Below are 18,497 nucleotides of genomic sequence, written 5' to 3' on the forward strand. Positions count from 1 at the left end.
GTTCCTTCATTCAGCGACTATTGTGGTGTGCTCTGGGATATAATAGTTATAGTAGTGGAGGTTTGTTTTGATACTGTATTTTATTGCTGTTAACTGCCTTTTAAACTCGATTATTTCAAATGAATATTGGTCTGTATGAGTAAGTTATTTATGGCTGAACACCAATGTGTTTGTAACATTTTGGGAAAAAAAAACATAGAATCTTGTTATCTGCAACTGAAGGCTGTCTTATGTGTTTCAAATCTTTATACTTTTTCTTAAGCTTTTCTGTATTGGTTAGAACCTTTAATCCACTGTAAAATAGAAATGGTGAATAGTGAAAGCAAACATTCTTGCCTCATTTGTAGTCTTGGAGAAATAATTGAATATTTTACTGTTAAGTATTATGGATTATTTTTGTCATGTTCTGGAAATTTTCTTCTATTTCTGTTAAACTGAGTGTTTTGAATCATGAAAGGCTATAGAATTCTGTCAAATACATTTTCTTCATTTGTGGGATAAAACCCACTTGGTAATGATGTATTATCCTATTTGCATATTACTGGTTTGGGTTTGCTAAATGTTATTGAGGAGTTTTGCATCTATATTTAGGAGGAATGTTGGTCTGCAGTTTTGTTTTGTCTTTTTACTGTCGCTGTCCAGTTTTGATATGTGGATAATGCTGATGTCATAAAATGAGTAGGGAAGTGTTTCCTGCTTGTTCTATTTCTGGAGGAGATTGTGTAGAATTGGCATTATTTCTTTAAATATAGAATTTACCAGTGAGACCATCTAGATTGGAGTTTTGTGTTTTGGAAGTTTTTAGCCATGAATTTAATTTCTTTATTATGTAAGGATTATTTGGGGCATCTATTTCCATTGTTTTTTGTTGTTGTTTCAGTTTCCAATTTCATTTCTGTTTTTACATTATTTTCTCCTTTTTGCTTACTTTGGATTTATTTTGCTCTATTTTTCAAAGTGAAAGTTCAGATGATTTTTTTTAACCTACTTTTCTATTGAAAAGCTATATACTTCATTCTAAACAATACTTGACCTGCATCCTGCAAAATTTCATCCTATCTTCTTAACCCCATTAAGGATTGATTTGATTTGGTGCTGTATTTCCATGTTTTTTTACATGGCTGATATTTATTCCTTGTTTGTTCTTACTCCTAAGGCAGAACTTTTCATGAATCTCAAGTGAAAGTCTAGGATGTTTACCAGGGCTTCTCCTGTGTAGGCCCTGTCCTCTAATTTTTGTCTCCCAAACACTGTAATAGTATCAGCACTCAGCTTTTGAGCCCCTTGCATGCTGCTTCTTTCCACTTGTCTTTTTCAGCTCAGCTTGAAAATCAGTAAATGGCTATAGCGAAGCAGCAGAGTCTTGGGTTCTCTTCTCTGTTATTCCCCTTTCTCTATAGTCTTGTCCTATTAAAATCTGGCTGCCTTCATAGTCCTGACCTTATAATTTTGCCCTCTTCAACATACGGGTAATGGAAAAGGGAAAGGAGGGAGAAGTGCAGAGGGTATTCTGTATGCTGCTGGGCATATATATGTTGTTGAATCACTGAAAAAATGGCCCCAGCTAATTGTTGATATTGCCTTCCCAGCCAAGTATAGCAACCAGAATTGTTTGCATTGATATATAGGCTGGAGCAGACAACCACAACTAGGTGGCTCCATATCCCAGGTGGGACATGGACAGGTTTGATAATAAAGATCTATAACTCCCAACCATTTAGTTTCAGAGGCTTTCTCAAGCCATTTCATTAAGTTCTCAATAACCTGACAGCATTTTGGCAAACTGAGTGTGTGGACATTTGGTCAGTTGTAGAATTACATTTCTGTTTGTGTATGTGTGAGTGTGTGTGTGTGTGTGTGTATAATATTTATTACTTGAACATTGTGATTCTTTTACTCTATGAGGGATATAAGACCAGACAGTGATTCTTGCATTTAAGCAATGGAACATATTAAAATTAATGATTCCATTTATCTTCTCTTTTGGCTTATTATTAGCTATACCTCTGTGTTTTTGTTTGGGTGGATATTTGTGTGTGTTAATGTGTGTGTGTGCACGTGCATGTGTGCTTAGTGGTTGTTCTGGAGTTTACACAGCATCTTTAACTCATCACCATCTATTGTCAAAATATAGTTCACTCATAACTTAAGAACTTCACAATATATTTCCATTTCTTCATCCTTTATAAATTATCATATCAATAATATATTATTGTTTTAACTTTAATCAGTTCTCTTTTAAAGAGATTAGAGGGGAAATCTTACATTGACCCACATACCTGTCATTTCCTCTGTTCTACATTTCTTTGTGTTGATTCACATTTCCGTCTGTTGTCATTTTTCTCCTGGCTGAAGAACTTCCTTTAGCATTTTTTATAGTGTAGGTTTGCTGGGTAAATTCTCTCAGTTTCTGTTTGCTGCAAAAATACTTAGGTTGTCTTCCTTTTTTAGTATCTTTGTTAAGTACATGAGTCAATGTTGATGGGGGTTTTTTCCCCCTTCACTTCAGTTATACTCCATTGTCTTCTGGCTTGCATAGTTTCGGATGAGAAGTTAGCTGTCATTTGTATCTTTGTTCCTCTGTTCATAATGTGTTTATTTTTTCTCCTCTGACTACTTTTAAGATACTCTCTTTATTACTGCTTTTCAACAAGTTCATTATAATGTGATTTGCAGTGAGTTTTTTTTAATGTTTCTTGGACCTTTTTGAATCTATAGGATTATAGTTTTCATCATTTATTGACCATTTCTTCTCATTTTTTTTTTTTTTTTCATTCTTCCTGCCCTCTTCTAGTTACTCATGTGTTAGACCATTTGATATTATTCCACAGGTCACTGCAGTTCTGTGTTTTTTTTTTTCCCCTCTCTTTCATTTTAGATAGACTATTGCTTTGTTTTAAGCTCACAGGTCTGCCATGTCTGATTAGTTGCCAGTCCTATCTTTTTTACTTTCCATTTCAGATACTGTATTTTCATATTTAGAAGTTCAATTTGGTTATTTTTTTATGTCTTCCATACCTCTGTCAACATATACATTTTTTTTTTTACATCTTTGAGTATATAGAACATGTTTATAATACCTGTTTTAATATTTTTTTCTGGTGATTTCATCATTCTGTTATTTCTGTTTTTGTTGATTAGGATTTATTGGTCATGGGTCTGAAATTCAGTTTTTCATTACTGCTACAATTTTGATCTTTTTAAGAATGAAGAAATCCATTCTCCTATTGTTGAAAGTTTATTTATTTTATTTTCTGGTCTAAGAATCCAAATCCAGATAAAGAAAAACCTCCTTGTAATGCTCAAGAGTTAGAAGAATGTGACATTTTCTTTGAAGAGAGCTCCAGTTTATGCAGATTTGATGGCAGTACATTAAAAACTACTCATGTGGTAAGTTCTTGATCATTGTATTTCTAAAAATTTATGAATACAAGTTACCATGAGATGATAATTAATTGACCAAATGTATAATTTGCAAAGCTGGCTTGATTGGCAGTTACTGGCTATGATTTAAAACTCATCACTCCATGAAGTGGCAGTTTTATACCACCATCCCTAATAAAACAATGTTTTGTTGTTTTGGTACTATTGCATATTTGAAATCTTGTGATTGGGTTTTTTCTGTTCAGGTTTTTACATATAGTTACAACTAATCTATAATAACCTCATATTTTTTTTACTTGAAATTATGACATAAGTATTTCTTCATGTTCTCGTTTCAATCTGGCTTAATGGCTGGGTGACACTATATAATGTTATTATTGGAGTTCATGTGTGTATGTAGTGATTGTCCTACAGATTATAGTATACATCTTTAATACATTTTTTTCAATTGCATTATTCATGATGATGCTATTTTTTTAAAATCCCTTCTTTACATGAAGCTTTTCCTGTATTCAGGTATTTTATCTTAAACAGTTACAGAAGTCAAATTAATAAGTCATAGACTAAGTCTCTGACAAATTGATTTCCACTCGATATTCTCATTAATAATATTAACAGTTATTACCTATTTCATTGCATCTTTACCTCCCCCTTCAGTTTTTTGTTTGATCTTTACTATTTGGTGTGCAAGATATAGGATTTTTAGTCTGGTTTTTTTACTGTTGACTGTTTCATAACATTACTTTTGACTCTTGTGAAAAATTTTTTCACTTATTTGTTTTGGTGTTTCTGACTGACTTGTGTGACCTTCTTTATAAAATGTGTTCTTAAAGAGCATGTATGATAGACTTCCATTATAAGTAGGTTCTTCTTCAGAAAGTTAAGAAATATACATACGATCCCTCATTGTACTGTAGTTTTTAGAGATGATATTTGATAAAACATTTTCAGCATTTTGCACATACTCTAAAACTGTTTAATCACAGTTTAGTGTTAATTGCTGGTTTAACACCAGTGATTTGCTATTTGTGTATATTGCAAAATGATCACCACAATAAGTCAAGTTAAACATTTGTCATCGTACATAGTTAGAAATTTTTCTCTTATAATGAGAACTTTTAAGATCTGCTCTGTTAATAATTTCAAATATGAAGTACAGTATTATTAACTATAGTCACTGTGCTATACCTCACAATACCCAATACTTATTTATAACTGGAAGTTTATACCCATTGACACCCTTAATCCATCCCCCAGCCACCATCAGGTGTGAGGTGTGAGGGCATATCTCATGGTGATTTTGATTTACATTTCTTGATGCTTAATGTTGTTGAGCACCTTTTTATGTACAAGTTGGCCACCTATAGCTCTTCTTTGGAAAAAATGTCTATTTAAATCTTTCAATCATATTTTAATTGCATTATTTTTGTAATGTAATTATAGAAGTTCTTTATAAATTTTGGATGTTAACCCCTTATCAGATATGATTTACAAATTCTTTTTCCTATTCAGGAGGTTGCCTTTTCATTTTGTTGATCATTTCCTTTGCTGTTCAGAAGCTTTTTGGTTCGAAATAGTCCCACTTGTTATTTTTGCTTTTGTTGCCTTTGCTCCAAAAAATCATTGCCAAGATCAATGTCAAGAAGCTTACTGCTTCTGTTTTCTTTTAGGAGTTTTATGATTTCAGGTCTTATGTTAACCTTTTTAATCCATTTGAGTTAGTTTTTGTATATGATGTGAAGATAGTGGTCCAGTTTTGTTCTTTTGCATGTGGCTATCCAGTTTCCTAACACTGTTTGTTGAAGAGACTCTCCTTTCTCCATTGTGCATTCTTGGCTCCTTTATCATAAATTGACCATATATGGGTGGTTTTACTTCTGGACTCTTCCATTGGACTCTGTGTCTATTTTTATGCCAATACTGTACTGTTTTAATTACTACAGCTTTGTAATATAATTTGAAATCAGGAAGCATTTTTTACGATTACATTGGCTATTTGGGATCTTTTGTGGTTCCATATGAATTTTAGGATTTTGTCCTATTTCTGGGAAAAATGCCATTGGGAATTTTGATAGGAATTTTATTGAATCTGTAGATTGCTTAATATAGACATTTTAACAATTTTTCCAATCCATGAGCATGGAATATCTTTCCATTTATTTTTGTTTTCTTCAGTTTCTTTCATTGGTGTCTTATAGTTTTCAGTGTACAGGTTGTTGACCTCCTTGGTTAAATTTATTCGTAATTTACTCTTTTCAATGCAATAAAAATGATATGATCATTTCAATACATGCAGAAAAAGCATCTGACAAAATTCAACATTTATAAAAACTCTCAAAAAATGGGTATAGAGGGATATAATCCCATGCTGAGTGTGGAATCTGCTTGGGATTCTCTCCCTCTTCCGTGTACTCTCTCTCTCTCAAAAAAAATTCATTTTTAACTTTTGACAGTTTAAATGTGATATGTGATATGTCTTGGTTTGGGTCTCTGAGTTCATCTTACTTGAAACTTTCTGGGCTTCCTGAATCTCAGTGTCTTTCCTGCCCTAGGTTAGCGAAATTTTCTGCCCCTTTCTCTTCATTCTGGGACCCCTATAATGCAAGTGTTCTGCTTGATGTTGTTGCATAAGGTCCTTAAGCTATCTTTGCTGTTTTTTTTTGGTTTTTTTTTTGCTGCTCTGATTTGATAAGTTCTGCTGCCTTGTATTTGAGTTCACTGATCCTTTTTTCTGCTTCATCTAGTCTGCTGTTGAACCCTTCTAGTATATTTTTCAGTGATTGTATTCTTCAGCTCTGTGACTTCTATTTGATACTTTCTTATATTTTCTATCTCTTTTTTGAAGTTTTCACTTTGTTTATCCATTCTTCCATGCTTGGTGAGTATCTTTATGACTTATTTTGAATTCTGCATTGGGTAAACAAACCACTTACCTCCATTTCATTAAGATATCTTTCTGAGGTCTTGTCTTGTCCTTTCTTTGGAACATATTCCTGTTTCTTAATTTTCCTGACTTTCTGTGTTGGTTTCTATGCATTAGATAAAACCATGAACTCTCCCAGTCTTGCAGGAATGGTCTCTTGTAGGAGATGAACCTTATTGTTCAGCTCTACCCTAGCTCTTGGTTGTCTCTCAAACTTTTTTGATTGCCCAAGCAGCCTATTTTTACTCTAAGTAGCTCCCAGTATTTGAGGGTGTACTAACACCTGTCAGTGTCTCTAAGTGGACGATCCCAATCAGCAGCTACATTCAGGCTGATTGGAATCCTGTCTCTCAGGCAATGGCTTTTAAAGTATGCAAAATACATAGTCATGTGGGACCATAAACAAGTCCCACTGTCAACCAGAACCAGGTAGACTAGAGGTGTCCCCGGATGGCAGCCACAAAAGTCAGGATGCCAGAGAAGTGTACAAGCTCCTTTCCAGGAGTTACTGGCATTCTGGAACAAGGCAGAGGGATAGCACAATAATAGTACCTGATGGTCTCCATCCCCAGAAAGAATCTCAGAAGTCTCTGTATGTGTGTCAAACCAAAAGAAGCCTGTCCCTTGGGCTGAAGTTCCAGGCCAAGTAAATAGGCCTTTTTCACAGAAATCTTGGGATATGTTTCATTATGCTAGTGCTGTGCCCTGGTGGTGGTAGCTGGCCAAGAACTGCATCTCTAGTTGTTATTGTCCCATGGGACCCAGGAATAAAAACCCCACTGGCCCCCAGGCAATTAGGGGACATCCGCTGGGTAGCAGCCATAAAAACTGAGACCACCAGATTAAAACCTGGGGTTCTTGATGTGTGTACAGCAAGCTTCCCTCTGGAGATGCTGTGACCTGCAGCATAGCAGAGGGAGAGTGCAAAGGTAGTGCCAACCATCTGAGGTCTTGGGAGAGGGTCTCTCCTTCAGGCTGCAGCTATGAAGATAAGCTAATAGTCCCCTTTTATGGAAAGACTGGGTACTTCAGATTTTTGCCTCTGTGCTTTGCCCTAGGGGTGGTAGCTGGTTAAGAATGCTTTCTCTGTCTTATATAAGCTTGTGGGACCTGCAAGCCTAAACCCCTCTGGCTACCAGAGCCAGGTGATCTAGAGGCCTCTCTTGGGTGGCAGCCACAAAAATTGGGGCACCATTTGAGGATACAGACTCCTTTCTGAGAGGTACCAGTGCTCTGGAGTGAGGCAGAGGGAGAATGCAAAGTTGACACCTGCTGTCTCTGTCTCTTAGGAGAGTGGTAAATTAGATGCTTTAATAAGATAAGCAGATGAACATCTTTCACGGAAAGTCTGGGTACTTTGCAGTCAGCTGCCTCTACGACTGTTAAGTCTGTGCCCCATGGCTCTTTAATAACAGTTTCTCAGTTCAAGCTTCCTTGGCTTTCAGACATAGATGTTTTGGAGACTCATCTCTCAAGTGCAGGTCATAAAAGGTGGGATGCCTGATAATGGTGTTAAACCCATCATTCCTCAGGGAGTAGCTCGGTGTTTCAAGTTCCTCTTGATTATAGGTGACTGTGCCAGAGTTTATTTATTTATTTTTTTTATTTTTATTTATTTTTATTTATTTTTAAAGATTTTTTATTTATTTGACAGAGATAGACACAGCAAGAGAGGGAACACAGCAGGGGGAGTGGGAGAGGGAGAAGCAGGCTTCCCGCCGAGCAGGGAGCCCGATGCGGGGCTCGATCCCAGGACACTGGGATCATGACCTGAGCCGAAGGCAGACGCTTAACGACTGAGCCACCCAGGCGCCCCATGTGCCAGAGTTTATGTGTGGTTCATGGTGAGATTATATCTCAGCCCCTCTACCTGCTTGGATATGTTTTTTTTTTTCCCCCATATGTAGCTGTAGGTTCAGTGTGCATGTGAGGAGGTAAGTTCAGGATCTTTCTATGCTGCCATCTTGAACTGAATCTCCTAAATATCTTGTCTTTGTTTCAGTTGTGTTAAATTTGAGACCAGAGTTTCTTTTTTTATAATTATGAGCACATTGGTTTTTCTATTATTAGACATTTTATATAAATAAGCAAAGATTCTGTGAAGTAAAAATGCATAAACATTGCTGTTTGGGTATAAGTAGAATGGGTATAAATGGAACAGCTCCAATAAATAAGTAGTAAGTACATCTTCTTTCCAGAGGCAGAATTGGCTTGTCAGTGTACTGTATGAAAGTCAAGGTCTACCTAGTCAAATGTGTAGTTTCTTGGTATACCCAAGAGGGTACCAGTTGGCTTGTCATTGGAGGAAGAGAACAAAGGAAGCTATAGTATTTCAGATGTTCACTGCTACATCCACTTTAGGAATGAAATAGTACTTCATCGACAGTCTGTACTTCTTCAGTGTTCTCTTCAAGTTCTCTCTTCTTGATTTCATTTGTCATGACTTTGGACAGTTTGAAATTAACCTGTACATGGAAAGGTCAGTATATGTCCTTACAGTTTTAGGAAACAATACTATAACATAAAGGTCAGAATTCTATATTATAAATGACAGATTTTTCAAAATATAAAATTCCCTGAAAGAAATGGAAATCAGGGTTAGAATTTGACATTTGGAAAATAAAATGTTAAATGAATATATGCAGCAGCACAATAAAAGAAATATTAAATAGTAGATCTGGGAAAGAAAGGTAATAAGATGTGGTCACTGGGATGTAAAGCACAAATCAGAATTCAAATACAAATAAAGAGGAATTATTTTTGCTTCTGTCTAGAGCTGTACTTTACAAAATAGTAGCCACTGGCCACATAGTAGTTAATGACTATTTGAAATGTAGCTTTCACGTAAGTGTGAAATAACCAGATTTTGAAGTCTTAGAATAAAAAAGAATATAAAATACATTAATAACTTTTATTTGGATTTTTATGTTGAGATGATGATAGTTTAGATATGTTTGGCTAAATATATTACTTTTTTCCTGTTTTTATTACCTTTTAATGTGACTACTAGAAAATTCAAAATTATGTATGTGGTTTGCAGTTTCTTTTGAATAACACCAGTCTGTAGTGATTAAATTAAATATAGACTTGAGCAATCAAAAGGTGAAAGGATATTTTTAAAAATTAAATTACAGTGAGTTTAAGATGAGAATTTTTTTTTTAAGATTTTATGTATTCATATGACAAGGAGAGAGAGTACAAGCAGAGGAAGCAGCAGGGAGAGGGAGAGGCAGCCTCCCCACTGAGGAGGGAGCCCAACGTGGGGTTCGCTTCCAGGACCCTAAGATCATGACCTGATCTGAAGGCAGACACTTAACTGACTGAGCCACCCAGGTGCCCCAAGAGCAAATGGTATTCATCATATACTGCTTAAAACATGAGACTGAAATACCTGGAAAAAGTATTTGCAACTTATAAATAAAGCCATCAAGACAAGAAGCAGAGGAGTTACAAAGAAGAAATAATTCTTTTAGGTTAATGTCATTATGAAAGCTAGTAGAAAAGGCATATATCCAACATACTAATTCTTTTAAGAAGATATTAAGGATAAGATCAGAAGTTATAGAGAAAGGAAATATGTTTAGAAAGGATCTAAACCAATGGTCCTCAAGCTTTTTGGTCTAAGGACCCTTTACATTCTTATATTCCTTAGAGTATCAAATTTTTTTATTTGCATTATATCAAATTTGACCAAGTATTAGAAATTAAGCTTATATTGGGGCGTCTGGGTGACTCAGTTGGTTAAGCATCCAACTCAATTTTGGCTCAGGTCATGATCTCAGGGTCATGGGATCAAGCCCCACATCAGGCTCTGGGCTCAGCAGGGAGTCTGCTTGAGAGTCTCCCTCTCCACGCACCCCCATGCACACGCACCCTAAAATAAATAAACCTTTTTTAAAAAATAAATTAAGCTATATAATAATTTCCCTAATATGGCCTCCATAAGAAAGTACCACAGACTAGGTGACTTAAACAATAGGAATTTGTTTTCTCACAGTTCTAGAGGCTAGAAATCAAAGATCTAGGTGTTAGCATGGTTAGATTCTTCTGAAGCCTCTCCTCTTGGTCTTTCTTCTACTTGTGTTTGTTCCCTAATCTTTTATAAGGACACCAATTGTATTGGATTAGGACCCACCCTAATGACCTCAATTTAACTTAACCACCCTTTTAAAGGTTCTCTGTCCAAATAAGGTCACATTCTAAGGTACTGTGAGGTTAAGACTTAAACATGTGACTTTGGGAGGGCTACAGCTTAGCCCATAACAGTATCCTTCCCTTAGATTCTAGCAGTTATTAACATTTTGCCACATTTCTTTTTTTCTTACTCCTTTTTGCTAAAACATTTAGGAATGAGTTCCACAAACATGTCCCTTTACAACCCCCAGTACCTCACATACACACTAAAAATGAAGGCATTTTCTTAGATAACCACAATACAAGTCAGGAAGTTTAACATTGATTCAGTACTTTTATCTAATATAGTTCATATCAAATTTTACCAGTTGCTCAAATAATGTACTAACTGGCAATTTTTTTTGGAAACATTGCAATTAGTTGTGATGTCTCTTTAGTCTCCTTTAATTTGGAACAACCAGTTACCCAGCTTTTATGACATTGACTTTATTTTGTACCTTTTATGAACTGTATCCAGTATTTCCTCAAGATCAGATTCAGTTGATGCATTTTTGCTAGGAATACTTCTTTTTTAGTGTATCACATGAAGAAGAGCTTCGTGGCAGTTTTCCTTACCATTGTGGTGTGAAATTTAATTGGGTGGTATTCACCAGGTTTCTCTGCTCCTCAGTTACAATCTTCCCCTTTGAATTAATAAGTACATCATGTGAAAGTCAAAGTAATCTCTAAAGGGTTTAGTAGGTTTTGTCATTTCCCTCTGCTTCCCTCCCTCTAGTGGCTTCCTATCTGTCACATTTAGAATAATGTCTAGGATTTTTACCATGATCTATGAGCCCTCTTCTGTAACTCACTGTATGTATTTTAAATAGAGACTCAGCATGCACATGTGAAGCAAAAATTTCACAAAACAGTACTATCCTTACTGTTTTAGCTCATTAAAAATAGTATGGAATGAAGAATGTCTTATACAATAAGTTCTCTTTTTTGATCTACGTAGTTAATTTTACCAAAAATGTTGAGACCCATAGTTAAAAAACACTGCCCTCCAGTGCTGATTGTCTCTCATACTCTACCATTTTTTCCTAGCTCACTTTTCTTTAGCCATGGTGGCCTTCATACCATTCCCCATACTAAAAACATGCTTCTGTTAATACTTTTTATACCTGAAGTGTTCTGCCTTGTTTCATTTGTCCCTTTATTGAGACCTCTCTTCACATGTTACCTTCCATCTCTTAATAACCTGTATTAAACAAAACTGCATTTCTATTCACCTGCTTTCTTTTTTTTCTCATGGCACTTTTCTGTTTCTTGATATATTTACATATTTATGTTGTCTGATACATTATGATACAGCTGAAGATCCAATCTGATAATTTTCAAAAGTGAAAAAAAGTTTTTTTCTTATACTTCTTAAAAAATGGCTGTTATCTATAGGTTTTAGTAAAGTAAAAATTTAAGTGTGTTTCCCCCAATTGTATTTTATGCCACTTAAGCTAAGATCTGGCATCTTCCTATATTCCAATCTCTAGTCAATGTTAAAACATCATTACATAATTAACTTACAAATGGATGTTCAAACAAAAATGCAACTCGGGATTTTGTACAACTTCTTTTCTGTTGTTTTCAAACATCGGTTTTGGATATGCCACACATGCACAACTTAACAAAATTTAACTGTCCAAGCAGAATACACACATATTTTATAGTATGTGGGTTACCATATCTGAAATAGTGCTCAGCCAGGGACATCCTCAATTGTTGCTTAATAATTACTATAAAAAAAGGAGAGTGGGGGAAGATAGTAGAGCGAGAGGACACTGAGCTCACCTTTTCCCATGGATACACTGAGCCAAAAGTTTCAGTTCAGGAAACTCAGTCTGAAAACGACCTAAAGACTGTCACAACAGATCTTCCACAGCTAAAAGCATAAAGAGAAGGCCACACTGAGAAGAGTAGGATGGGCAGAGACACATGGTCATGAACTGAACCAAACCCCTAGCTTGGTGACCCATAAGCAAGAGGGATATCATGGGCTCAGATGAGTTAGGGGATCAATACCCACACTGGATACTCCGGCCCTGGGGAACTGTACAGGGAAGGTGAGTCCCCATAACGTCTGGCTTTGAAAATCAGTGGGGCTTAACTGGGGGAGCCAGAAGACAAGAGGAAAGCAAGTGTCTGCTCTTAAAGGCTAATGTGCTATATTACTTGGTCTGAGACCCAGCACAGAAGCAGCGATTTGAAAAGCACATAGGTTATACATGGAAATGCATTGCTTAATTTCAGGACGTGTGCCAGGGGGGCAGGGATCTGTAGGAACTTTCACTGGGAACAGAGGTGCTGGCAAGTACCATTTTTCTTGCCCTTCATCAACCTAGCTGGATGGAAGCATGTGGGAGCTGATTTTTGACATTCTCCAGCTACCCTGCTAGCACTACTTTTCACACTCCAGCATTCCCTGTGGACCTATCACTCCCAATCTGTCCACCCCAGCACATGCTCCTCCAAAGTGGCTCTAGCCTGGACCATCTGGTGGGCAGTCCTGGCCAGGACTAGTGCCTCTCTAAAGCAACTGCTGCCCAAGAAAGGGGGAGCCAGCCCCGTCTACCAGTATGCCCACTGTAGCTACAGCCAGGCCTCTCAGCCAGTTGCACCAGGGGCAAGCCCTGCCCACCAGTGTACCTGGAGCAGTCATAGCCATTCATTACAGACAGGGTAAGGGCCAGATCTGCCCACCAGCATACTCAAAGCTGCTCCAGCTGGGCCTGTAGCTGGTCATGCTGGTGGCAATTTCTGCCCACCAATGTGCCCACAGTAGTTATGGCAGTTCATTGTTGACAGCTGGCTGGAGGGCCAACCCTGACCACAGGCAACCCCAGACACAACAGGAGGGTGCATGCAACCCACACAAAAGACATCCCTGGAGCACCTGGTTCTAGTGGTCTGAGGGCAGTTGCACTTCTAGGCATCACAGGATGCCTTCTACATCAGGCCACTACTTTCAAGACCAGAAGACACAGCTGACCTACCTAATACATAGAAACAAACAGACAAAATGAGGAGACAGAGGAATATGTTCCAAACAAAAGAACACGACAAAACTTAATAAGAGCTAAACCAAATGGAGATAAGCAATTTACCTGATAGAGTTCAAAGTAATGTTTGGGCTTGAGAGAAGAGTGGATAAACAGTGAGAACTTCAACAAAGGGAAAGAAAATATAAAAGGAACCCATCAGGCTGAAGAATACAATTAATTGAAAAATACACTACAGGGAATTGACAGAGAATGTAGAAGAATGGATTAGGAATCTGGAAGACAGGGTAGTGGAAAGCAACCAAGCTGAACAGGAAAAAGAAGAATTTTTTAAATGAGGATACGTTAAGGGACCTCTGAAACATCAAGTGTAATGACATTTGCGTTACAGTGTTTTTAGGAGAAGAAAGAGAAAACAACAGAAAACCTATTTGAAGAAATAACAGCTGAAAATTTTCCTGTCCTGGGGAAGGAAACACACATACATATCTAAGAGCCTCAAACAAGAGGAACTCAAAGAGGTCCATACCAAGACACAATAATTAAATTGGCAAAAATTAAAGAAACAGAGGGACTCTTAAAAGTCATAAGAGAAAAGGAAACAGTTACATACAAGGGAAACTCCATAAAGCTAATGACTGATTTTTCAGCAGAAACTTTGCAGGCCGGAAGGGAGTGGCATGATATGTTCAAAGTGCTAAAAGAAAGAAACCTATAACCAAGAATACTCTACCTGGCAAGATTATCATTCACAATTGAAGGAGAGATAAAGAGTTTACCAGACAAACGTTAAAGGAGTACATCACCACTAAACTGGCCTTACACAACAAATGTTAAAGAGACTTCCTTAAGTGGAAGAGAAAAGGCCATGACTAAAATTGAGAAAATTATGATGGAAAAACTATCACTGGTAAAAGGAAATATACAGGTGAAGGTAGAAGATCAGTCACTTATAAAGCTAGTATGTATGTTGAAAGACAAAAGCAGTAAAATCAAATATATCTTTAAAAATTAATCAAGAGATACACAAAATAAAAGATGTAAAGACATACATAAACATGGAAGAGGAAGTATATATGTATATACGTGGTCCTTTTAGATTGTGTTCTAACTTAAGTGACCATCAACAATGTAGACTGCTGTACACATGGGATATTATATATGAACCTGATGGTAACCACAAACTAAGAGCCTTTAATAGATACACAAAGAGAAAGGAATATAACATTAAAGAAAGTTAAGTCACAAAGTAAGAGAGCAAGAGAAGAATGGAACAGAGAACTACCAAAATAACCAGAAAACAACAAATGGCAATAAGTACATACCTATTGATTACTTCAAATGTAAATGTACTAAATGCTCCAAACAAAAGATATAGGGTGACTGAATGGATTAAAAAAAAAAAAAAACCCATATGTATTCAGCCTATGTGAGACTCATTTCAGACCTGAAGACACATAGAGACTGAAAGTACAGAAGTGGAAAATGATCCCATGCAAATGGAAGTGGAAAAAAAATATCAGATAAAATAGACTTTAAAACAAAGACTATAACTAGAGACAAAGAATGTATAATGATACATTATTAAAATAATGATAAAGGGATCAATACAACAAGAGTTTATACCAATTGTAAATATTTATGCAACCAACACAGGAGCACCTACATATGTAAAAGCAAATATTAAAAGACAAAGGGAGAAATTGACAGTAATACAGTAAGGGACTGTCAACCCACTTACATGAATGGATAGACCATCAAGACAGAAAATCAGATTAGTAAGGAAACAGTAGCTTTGAATAATACATTAGACTAGACGAACTTAATATATATATATACACACACACACACAATAGATAAATATGTATAGATATAGATATAGAACATTCCATCCCCACATAGAATACACATTCAAGTGCACATGGAACATTCTCCAGGATAGATCACATTAGGCCACAAAACAAGTCTCAACAAATTCAGAAAGTTTGGAATCATATCAAGCATATTTTCCAATCATAGTGTATGAAACTAGAAATCAATTACAAGAACAAAACTGGATACAACACAGACACATAGCGGCTAAACAATATTCTGCTAAACAACCAGTGGGTCAATGAAGAAATCAAAGAGGAAGTCAGAAATTACCTGGAGACAAATGAAAATAGAAACACAATGGTTCAAAATCTTTGGGATGCAGCAAAAGCAGTTCTAAGAAGGACATTTATAGCCAAATGGGCCTATCTCAAGAAACAAGAAAAATATCAATCTTACCTTTTAACTAAAGGAATGAGAAAAAGAACAAAGCCCAAAGTTAGTAGAAGGAAGGTAATAAAGCATAAAACAGTAGTAAGGGAAATAGAGACTAAACAAACAATAGAAAAGACCAGTGAAACTGAAAGTTGGTTCTTTACAAAGATAAACAAAATTGATAAACCTTTCATCAAGAAAAAGACTCAAATAAATAGAATCAGAAATGAAAGAGAAGTTAAAACTGATATCACAGAAATACAAAGGATTATAAGAGACTATGGCAAAAAATTATATGTGAACAAATTCAATAACCTAGAAAATGGGTAAATTTCTAGAAATATACAAATGTCCAAGATTGAATCAGAAAGAAAGAAAAAATCTGAACAGACTGATAACTAGTAGTGAAACTGAATCATTAATCAAAAAACTCCCAAAAAACAAAGTCCAGGAACAGATGGCTTCAAAGGTGAATTCTAAAATTTAAAGAAAAAGTAATACCTATTCTTCTCAAACTGTTCCAAATAATAGAATGCTTACAGATTTATTCTACAAGGCTAGCATTACCCTGATACCAAAACCAGGCAAAGACACTTTAAAAAAAAAAAACTACAGACCAATATTTCTGATGAATATAGATGTAAAAATCCTCAACAAAATATAAGCAAACCAAATTCAACAATACATTAAAAAGATCATTCACCATGACCAAGTGGGATTTGTTCCAGAAATGTAAAAATGGATAATGGTTCATTATCCACAAATCTACCAACATGATAAACCACATCAACCAAATAAAGAATAAAAATCATAAGATCATCTTAATACATGCAGAAAAAACATTTGACAAAATTTAACATTGATTAATGATAAAAACTTTGAATAAAGTCAGGTATAGAGGGAACATACCTCAACATAGTAAATACCATATATGACAGAGCCACAGCTAACATTATACTCAAACTGAAAATTTTCCTCTTAAGATCAGGAACAAGACAAGGATGCCTACTCTTACCACTTATTCAACATAGTACTGGGAGTCCTAGCTGCAGCAGTCAGACAAGAAAAAGAAAAAGGCATCCAAATTAGTAGGGAAGAAGTAAAACTGAGTAGTTCCACCACTGGGTATTTACCCAAAGAAAACAAAAACAATTCAAAAAGATCTATGTAGGGGCACCAGGTTGCACAGTCAGTTAAGCATCCCACTCTTGATTTAGGCTCAGGTCATGATCTCTGGGTCGTGAGACTGAGCCCCTTGTCGGGCTCCAGCTGGGTGTGAAGCCTGCTCAAGATTCTCTCCCTCTACCCCTCCCCTCCCCTTCCCTCTCTCTTCCTTTCTAAAAACAGGGGGAAAAAAAAACCCAAAAGGTGTATGCACCCCTATGTTCATTGCAGTATTATTTACAATAGCCAAGATATGGAAGCAATCCCAAGTGTCCATCAATAGAATAATGGATAAAGAAGATGTGGTATGTGTTTACACATACACACACACACACACACAGGAATGTTACTCAGCTATAAAAAAAGGATGTAATCTTGCCATTTGTGACAGTATGGTTGGACATAGGAAGAAAGTATTACACTAAGTGAAATAAGTCAGAGAAAGACAAATACCATATGATTTCATTTATATGTAGAATCTAATAAACAAAACAGACAAAAAGCAGAAACAGACCCATAAGTACAGAGAACAACTGTTGCCAAAGGGGAGGGAATGGCCAAAACAGGTGAGGGGGAGTGGAAGAAACAGGCCTATAGTTATAAGTCATGGGGATGGAGGATACAAGTATAAGGAATACAGTCCGTGGTATTGTAATAACACTGTATAGTGACTGTTGGTAGCCACACTTCTGATTAGCATAACATGACATAGAGACTTACCAAATCACTATGTTGTTCATCTGAAACTAACAGAACATTAGGTGTTAAACTGTATTTCAATTAATTAAAAAAAAAGTAAAATTGTTTGCAGATAATGTAATGCTGTATATAGAAAACCCTAAAGACCCCAAATTTGTTGGAACTAATAAATGTATTTACTAATGTTGCAGGATACAAAATCAACATACGGAAATCTTTTGTGTTTCTGTACACTAATTACTATCATAAAGAGGAATTAAGGACACCTCATAGACAGTTGCATCAAAAGCAATTAAAATACCTAGCAATAAATTTAACCAAGGAGGTGAAAGACCTGTACTCTGAAAACTATAGTTGATGAAAGAAATCAAACAAAACACAAGAAATGGAAATATATACCGTGCTTATGGATTGGAAGAATTTATATTGTTAAAATGTCCATAACACTCAAAGTAATCTAGATATTCAGTGAAATGCCTATCAAAATACCAATAGCATTTTTCACAGAACTAGAACAAAACATCCTGAAATTTGTATGAACCACAAAAGACCACTAATATCCAAGGTATTCTTGAGAATAAACAAAGCTAGAAGTGTCACAATCCCAGATTTGAAACTATACTACAAGCCATAGTAATCAAAACAGAATGATACTGACACAAAAACAGACCCATAAATTAGTGAAACAGAAGAGAGAGCCCAGAAATAAACCGATGCTGATATGGTCAATTAATATATGACAAAAGAGGCAAGAATATATGAGGGGGATGGGGCACCTGGGTAGATCAATCAGTTGAGGGTCCAACTCTTGGTTTTGCCTCACGTCATGATCTCAGGGGCACGGGATCGAGCCTCAAGTAGGACTCCACACTCAGCAGGGAGTCTGCTTGGGATTCTCTCCCTCTCCTTCT

At 36.1% G+C, this 18,497-nt stretch overlaps 1 protein-coding gene across 1 annotated transcript in view; it reads left to right on the forward strand.

Annotated features, from left to right (window-relative positions):
- The window catches only part of NUDCD1 (NudC domain containing 1), a 65,139-nt gene that overhangs the window by 32,181 nt on the left and 14,461 nt on the right, over positions 1 to 18,497 (forward strand). Inside the window, exons 6-7 of the mRNA XM_078071663.1 lie at positions 2,962 to 2,966; positions 3,238 to 3,390. Coding sequence (XP_077927789.1) covers positions 2,962 to 2,966; positions 3,238 to 3,390 — 158 coding nt within the window. The remainder of the gene's footprint in view (positions 1 to 2,961; positions 2,967 to 3,237; positions 3,391 to 18,497) is intronic.

This window comes from Halichoerus grypus, chromosome 5 (genome assembly GCF_964656455.1).
Source record: "Halichoerus grypus chromosome 5, mHalGry1.hap1.1, whole genome shotgun sequence".
In the NCBI taxonomy this organism is placed as follows: Eukaryota; Metazoa; Chordata; class Mammalia; order Carnivora; family Phocidae; genus Halichoerus; species Halichoerus grypus.